Genomic DNA, 8,178 nt, shown 5'->3' on the forward strand with positions numbered 1-8,178 from the left:
AGACCTGCACAACACAAAGGGAAGAAGAAGAACCTACGAAGGGTACCGGTGTGGTATCGGTCAAATACCATCTGACGGTCAAGTTAGAGAAATTTCTTGTTCACAATTCTAAAGTGCCAGAGTTGGGGTGAACTAAGCGTACCTTGGTTTGTGAGGGTTTTGGGGTTTTTGTAGTTGCGTAGGACATCTGTTTCTTGGCGGAGAAGGTCTTTCTTTGTAGGGAAGATCTCCATTAATATGTGTATGTCGCAGGATACTTTCCTTGTAGGGATCCCCTTGATTAGGGTTAACTGTGGGGCGCAAGGTATTTCCTTATGTACATATTCTTGGAGGCTAAGTATATCCATTAATAGATTTGAAGGCAAAGTAGATAGGTGCCGTAGGAATTTGAATTGGTGGAGCAAAGTGGCTTTTGGGAATGTGACCCGAAAATTAAGGGAGAAGAAGAATTTCTTAGGGCTGGCCGAAGCTGAAGCAATTAGAGGAGGGAACTTTGCTTGGGTTTTGAGGCTGAACAAGGAAATTTCCAAACTCCTAGTGAAGGAGGAACAAATGTGGAAGCAACGGTCTCGCTCCTTATGGTTGCAAGAAGGGGATAACAACACAAGATATTTCCATAGTCGTGCCTCTCATAAATTTAGGAGGAATCGGATGGATAGCTTGGAAGATGCAAATGGGGAGTTGTGTAATGATGAAGATGGCATCTCTAGTATCTTGGTAGACTATTACCAACAACTCTTTACCTCGTCCAACTAGGCCATGGTTGAGGCTGTTGTTGATAAAATTCCATGCTCTATTAGTGATGAGATGAATGAAGAGCTCTTGGCTAACTTCACAAGGGAATAAGTTGTAGTGGCTTTGAAACGAATGGAACCCTTGAAAGCACTCGGGCCAGATGGGTCACAACCATTGTTCTTTCAACATTATTGGCAGGCGGTGGGGGATGATGTGATTGAGGCGGTACTGAGTTGTTTATCTACGGGCGTTATTCCCCCATCCATCAATCGTACTTTCATCACCCTTATCCCAAAGGTAAAAATCCCTTTAAAAGTCTTTGAATTCTGCCCTACTTTATGCAACATTATCGAAAAGCTTGTTTCAAAGGTTGTTTCAAACAGGATGAAGGGTTTATTACCTTTTATTATATTGGACTCTCAGAGCACCTTTCAATCCAATAAGGCAATTTCGGATAACATCCTTGTAACTTTTGAGACTCTTCATCACATGAAAAATCAGAAGTCAAAGAGGGAGGGTTCATGGCTCTTAAACTAGATATGAGTAAGGCATACAATAGAGTTGAGTGATAGTTCCTGGAGTTAACCATGAGAAAAATGGGATTTTGTAAGCGATGGGTGGACTTGATTATGTCTTGCATTGGTTCAGCCTCCTACCAAGTATTGGTGAATGGGGTTCCAAGAGGGGATATTTGGCTGACGAGAGGGATTAGACAGGGTGATCCTTTATCCCCATATCTCTTCCTGGTATGTTCAGAAGCTCTAAACCAACAACTACAATATGTAGCCAGTTCCGGAACAATTAGAGGCTTCTCCTTGTGTCGAGATGGTCCAAAAATCAGCCATTTATTCTTTGCTGATGACACACTGCTTTTTTGCCGAGCATCAATGGGAGATTTGGAGGTAATCCTCCATATCTTACAGTTATATGAGCTAGCCTTGGGGCAAAAGTTGAATAGAGAAAAAACCATGTTGGTTTTTAGTAAGGCTACTATGGAGGAACAAAGGATGGAGTTGGTGGAATTTTTGGGCATGAGCGAGGTTAGAGAGTACGAGAAATACCTTGGCCTACCGGCCATGGTGGGGCCAAAGAAGAAAGAGAGCCTCAATTACATAAAAGAAAGAGTGTTGCATAAACTCCAAGGGTGGAAGGAGAGGCTCTTATCTTAAGCGGGTAAGGAAGTATTGCTTAAGGCGGTGGTTCAAGCAATTCACATCTTTGCAATGAGTTGCTTCAAACTCCCAACGGGGCTCATACAAGATATTGAGAGGTTGATTAGGAAATTTTGGTGGGGGCAACGGGGAGATCAACGTAAAATCCATTGGAAGAATTGGGAGACCTTGTGCAAACCAAAGGCATTAGGGGGAATGGGCTTCAAGGACTTGGAGAAGTTCAATGAGGCGATGTTGGCAAAACAAATGTGGAGGTTACTAACCGACCACACATCGCTGTTTTACAAGGTTTTTCGAGCCAAGTACTTCTCAAGGGGCTCGGTTTTGGATGCCAAACCTTCTTCGGAAGGTCATATGCTTGGCAAAGCATTGTAAAAGCTAAGAAGCTTTTTCAATCGGGTTTGTTGTAGAGGGTAGGAGATGGAAAAAAAATAAAACTCTATGGGGACAGATGGTTGCCTGGGGAGGGACCTGCCAAGGTTGTCTCGCCTCTAAATAGCATCTCAGCTGAGTGGTCAGTAAGCAGGCTGTTGAACCCATATGGGGTTGGTTGGAATGCCCAGTTGGTGGATGCCATGTTCCTTCCTTTTGAAGCCCAACGGATCAAAGGTATTCCCATTTGTGTCACTAAACAAGAAGATTGTGTGTCATGGCCAAAATGCAGAACCAACCTCTACTTTGTAAAATATGGGTATCAAATGCTATGTGAAGCCAAGGCAAATGGTGTGTCTTTGGGGTCTACGGATGAGGGCGTAAAACTCTTTTGGAAGAACATTTGGCATACCAAAGTGCCTAACAAGATTAAAGTCTTCCGTTGGCGGGCATGCTCAAATGCTTTACCAACAAAAGTGGGGCTTCACAAAAGAAAGGTTATTGACAACCCAATCTGTGATCAGTGTTTAAAGGGAGTTGAGGATGAGGTTCATGTTGTTTGGGGTTGTGAATGTATCCACTTGGCTTGGGAAGCTCCATTTGCAGCGGTAAGGTTGAAATACCCCAGGGTGGAAACTATGTGGGATCTGGCTAGTATCGTCTATGTTAAAACCGGTGAGCTTGATAAATTTGCCATGGTTGCCTGGGCGTTATGGCGCAGAAATAAACTTCGATGCAAGGAGACAAGTACAACGGTCCACAAAATCTACAAAGCACCTTGTCTCTTTTGGTCGAGTTTCAGCAGAAAGGGCCAAGGTTAGTTGGTCAAAGCCACTCTAGTACGAACCAGTGGCAGCTTGCTTGCTTACTTCCAAGTGCAGGAGATCGTAGCAATATAATTCTCGGAGTACCGAGGTTGAACCACAAGGAGCAGGATAAATTCAAAGACAATATAATTAAATAACAATTTGGGTGAAGAAGAAAAATACTTTTGCTTGGTGATTATTAACAAGAATAATAATAAAAACCGATTTAAATCAATAATGTAAATACTAGGGCATCGGGGTGTTTCCCTATATCGATATGAGATTTTTTGTGATCTAAGAAAATATTTATTTTATAATTGATTGTTCTTATACAATTAAAAACTTATGATTCGGTTGAATTGAGACAATTCAAGAACGTATGATAACCTCGATTAATAATGCAGTTAGAAAAACTTTTCAGAAAAACCCATTCACTTTAAAATCTGTTTTCTATTTGAAACTATTAGAAATTCATCTAAACAATAAGAAAAACATGATTGAACTTATTGAAAGCATGGAAGAACTAATACATCAAAAGAAATCTAATTGAACAATCACATATATCGTTGATAAAATCCTAGAAAGAATCACATTGAATATTCATACTATATAGAAGAAACATAACCTCTAGCCCTAGCAAAGAGTTTAGATTGCCATTAGAGAAAGAAAAATACAAGGTTTTCTATGCCCAAAATTCTTTCTCACAACCTCCCTTCAAAACCCTAACATAAAAGTGTCTTAAGAAAATAAAACTTTTACTATTTTTAATTTCCGTCCAGGTTTACAGCGGTAACTTGTGAGTTAATTTCGGCCTTCAAATTTTGATAATTTCAAAAACCTCAAAACTGGAAAGATGTAGATAATTAAGTCACGGTTCCAACACATCTAGCCTTGTGTCAATTGGATTTTTGATGAGAGAGATACGTCCAAAATACTGATCAGTGCTCAAATCAGATTTTTCCTTTTCAGATTCTGCCTCTTTGGTTTCTTTCCTTATTTGAACCTTCCAATTAGAGTAGACGATTCAAGCACTCCAGCTGCACCTTCTTAGACATTTAAGCATGGTCCTTTAGCTCCACTTTAATTCTAGTTTGGCCTCCGTTCTCTCACAAATTCTTGTAAACTCATCTTTCTCACATGATTTCCTGAAAGTAGAAAATTACACACAATGAATGACATCTTGTTCAAGAAATTATGCAAAGATAAATAATAGGGACTAATGCAAATCATGGCTTCATTATACAAATTAAGCATAGTAATAAGGAGATAACGCCCACATAAATATATAACAAGTACACATTTTAAGGCGTTATCACACCCCCCAACTTAAATCTTGCTAGTCCCTAGCAATCGTCAAAGCACCCATGTCTACTAAAAGTGAAAAATTAAAACTAAAATACAAGCCACTTTCGTAGGCTACACAATTGTACTTCCCATGTGCAGCAAATCTTCGAACCCCTAGGTCACCCTAGTGGACGAGTTTACTCTCGTGAGAGTTTGCAGTGACTCTACCCACAAAAGTCAAAGGTTTCCTGAAAATTCCTGTAGCAAATGTTAGTCTGCTTTATCATTATATCATACAAATTAACTTTCAATTTTGTGTTGGGATACTATTCATCATATTAAAGAGTTTTCACTAGCTTCACTTTTGGAGTGTGTGTGTGTGTGTGTGCATAGCCCATCCAATCAAACCGGCTTTTCCAAACATGCATAGACCAAGAATAATTTATATTAGAGCCTTTACTCCAAAACCTCTCTTAAGTTATCAACACTCTAAAAGAACACACATAGAAGTAATGGTTTCTCTCTTCAAATCACATGTGAACCAAAAGGAAAGAAGAAGTTTTAAGAATATCACGTGTATACAAGAACAGCCGCTAAAACAACGAAAAAAGATCTCTTGGAATGGATGTTGAATTCCTGGAAACATGAGGTTAATACCATTCTCATCCCTAGTTTTTATCCCAAACACATACCAGCCATGCACCTTTAGGATCAAGTAGGACTTTACGCTCAGTGGTAGTATAATCTTATGGCTAGGTAAAGGCAAAACTGCCCTCTTTGATATATGAGGTATATGAATCAAATGCATAAAATTCAAGCCAAACCCAACTCATAGCGATAATAGCCAACTTGAATCAAAATAACCTTTACTCAACCCTTCTGAAATACATGAAAGATGTGTAAGACACCAATGCTTTATTGATTGATTATATATGTCTCCTCTTTCTTTCTTTTTTTTTTTAAATCTTTTTTTATCTTCTTTTTTCTTTTTCTTTTTTTTTTTTTGAAGAAAAGAGAGACAATGGTGGTATCTAAACACATAAATTGCTCAAAACCTGAACCCCCCATGAGAATACCCATAAATAAAAATGTTTTGTGGTATTGTAGAAGTATTTCTCATGGCTCAAATGATGGTGACAATGATTAATGTAAAGGTAGGCTGAATATTTGTTTAGCTAGTGACAAATAATTGGTGGTCTAAGGCTCTCATCTCCTAAAATTCCACAGAAAACCAGCATGCCTAAGGACAAAAATAAGTAGGATCATGGTATATCTCCCCATAATATTTCCAGTAGTCAACCAAAAAATATAGAGATCTCTTACAAAATTTGAAGCATATGAGAGAAATTTAAGAGTTCAAACAAAGATATACTCTCACAAAGAAAAGTAAGGCTCAAGAACTCTCCATATGGGTTGAGTTTCAGCTTATATCTAGCTTGTTCATGATCCATGCATATCCAACATCCAACCGTCTACTAACCTAGCTATTGTGCTCAAAAGTTTCCAATTGTGCTCTTGATGAAAGAGTCTTAATATAGCAAATAGTATAACCAACTCAGCATTATTCATTCCATCACATGATATAAAAATACAGCTTATAACTCTTCTGCATTCAAATTCAAAATTTTTTTTTTGTTTTTTTTTTTAGAATTGAAAAGTTGCAACTAAAAAGAAAGAAAGAAAAAATCATGCAAGGTGTAGCAAAATGTGTAGACCTCTCCCCCCAACTAAAATATTATGTTGTCCTCAATGTATCAAAGCCAAAATAAATTCAAGTATAGAGGAAAGAGTTACCTTAAGCATTTAAATGGTTTTTTTTTTTTTTTTGAAATTTCTTTCATACCTCCAAATGTTAGCTCACAAAAAAATAATAATAATAACAAGACAAAAAACAAAAAACAAAAACAAAAACAAAAGACAAAAAGAAAAAAAAAAGAAAAAAGAAAATTAAGACAAATATGGTACAACTTCATAAGGCTCTTTCAGAGATCATGTAGCATCCTAATAGGCAGGGATTTCCAGTGACATAGTCTCCTCCTCTGGTATAACTCCCCCTAAGAATGGTTTTAACCTTTGTCCATTTACTTCAAAATCCTACCATCCCTAGGGTCCTCAACTACTACAGCTTCATGGTTAAACACTTCCCTTACAATGAAAGGGCCATCCCACTTAGGTTTTAACTTACTTGGGCCTAAATATGCATATTTAAGACCACTGGGCAGCGGCTTAAGCTCCAGCTGTGGTGCCTCTTCACTTGAATGCACGAGTTTTTTTTTTTTTTTTTTCATTCTCTGGTAGCTCCTTAAATCAAGGCTTCCATCCTTCATTAACTACCATCATATGTTGTTCTTCCAAAACTTGTGAGGAATCCAACAAAGAAAAATTTTCAGATACATGAATATTACATTCTAAATCATAAGAACCAACAGAATTATTAAGAAGAGTTTCAAGAGGGTCAAAAAAGCAATTCTTATTAAACTCTTCTTGAACCACCGCCCCAATGAGGTTCACATAAGCACAGTCATCATCCTCATGTGGTTGTTTAGCCACATGAAATATGTTTAGCTCCAAAGTCATGAAACCAAAAGTGAGTTGCATCCTTCCATTCCTGCAATTAATTAAAGTATTGATTGTGGTAAGAAAAGGTCTACTCAAAATAATAGGGGTATGAACACTAGGATGTAAAACAGGTTAGTAATCTAGAACAATAAAATCAACTGGATAATAAAAGTGTTCAATTTTCACGAACACATCCTCAAGAATGCCTCTCGGCTCCCTTACAGAGCGATCAGCCAACTGTAAAGTTATTGAAGTAGGTTTTAACTCACTAAGTCCAAGTTTTTGATATAGACTGAAAGGGATCAAATTAACACTTGCCCCAAGATCTAGCAATGCATGCTCCATGATGTAATCTCCAATAGTACAAGTGATTGTAGGACAACCTGGATCCTTATACTTTGGTGGGGTATTATGTTGAATAACTGCACCTACCTGTTCTGTTAGGAATTTGGTCTTCTTCACATTGTGCTTTCTCTTGATGGTGCGTAAGTCCTTAATTACCTTGGCATATGCAGGCACTTGCTTGATAACATGCAATAATGACAAATTTATCTTGACTTGATGCAAATGCTCTAATATCTCAGATGTGGTGTCCAATTTCTTAGGTAATTTTAAGGGTTGTGAAAATGGTAGAGGGATTGGGCATTGTTCAATTTTACCAAATCCAAGTGACTCAGTTGCATCCTTCCCTTTCTCAACTGGGATCTCCTTAGATTTCTTAGTTATTAAATGAGCACTTTTATCAATCTCTTTACCACTCCTCAAAATGGTCACAACTTTTACTTCCTCGTGTTTATCCTTAGAGCTAATTTCTAAATTTTGATTGATGGGATTAGTTTGAGTTTGGGAAGGAAGCTTCTCTCTCTCTATCCCACTCAATGAATTTGTAAGCTTAGTTATATGACTCTTGGTCTCTCTTACCTCTTCATCTAGCCTAGTGAGCATGGATTCAAACTTTTGATTTTGCTCACTTTGCCTTTGAATGAAAGTACTAAGTGCATCCTCCAAGGAAGTTCTAGATGATGATGATGATGATGATGATGCATGTGGTGAATTAAAATTCCTTGGACCAGAAGGATTCAACACATTGTCACTCTTATAACTCAAATATGGATGGTTTCGCATATTTGGATTATAATTGTTAGAATATGAAGAATTGTTTGGCCAATATGAATTAAATGCATGTACTTGTTCTTCTGGCACATTTAAAAATGATGAAAGTGATGCACATTCATTTGTAGCATGGTTTA

General features: G+C 37.7%; 2 protein-coding genes across 2 annotated transcripts; one reads left to right on the plus strand and one right to left on the minus strand.

Moving 5' to 3' along the window:
• The first annotated feature begins 243 nt into the window (after positions 1 to 243).
• Positions 244 to 1,272, plus strand: LOC142608915 (uncharacterized). Its single transcript, XM_075780569.1, has 2 exons — positions 244 to 717; positions 934 to 1,272. Exons 1-2 carry the CDS (start codon positions 244 to 246, stop codon positions 1,270 to 1,272), a joined length of 813 nt encoding a protein of 270 aa, XP_075636684.1.
• Positions 1,273 to 6,676: 5,404 nt separating this feature from the next.
• Positions 6,677 to 7,873, minus strand: LOC142608916 (uncharacterized). Its single transcript, XM_075780570.1, has 2 exons — positions 7,119 to 7,873; positions 6,677 to 6,977 (listed from the first exon to the last, which is right to left on the minus strand). Exons 1-2 carry the CDS (start codon positions 7,871 to 7,873, stop codon positions 6,677 to 6,679), a joined length of 1,056 nt encoding a protein of 351 aa, XP_075636685.1.
• Positions 7,874 to 8,178: the final 305 nt, after the last annotated feature.

This window comes from Castanea sativa, chromosome 9 (genome assembly GCF_040712315.1).
Source record: "Castanea sativa cultivar Marrone di Chiusa Pesio chromosome 9, ASM4071231v1".
Lineage (NCBI taxonomy): Eukaryota > Viridiplantae > Streptophyta > Magnoliopsida > Fagales > Fagaceae > Castanea > Castanea sativa.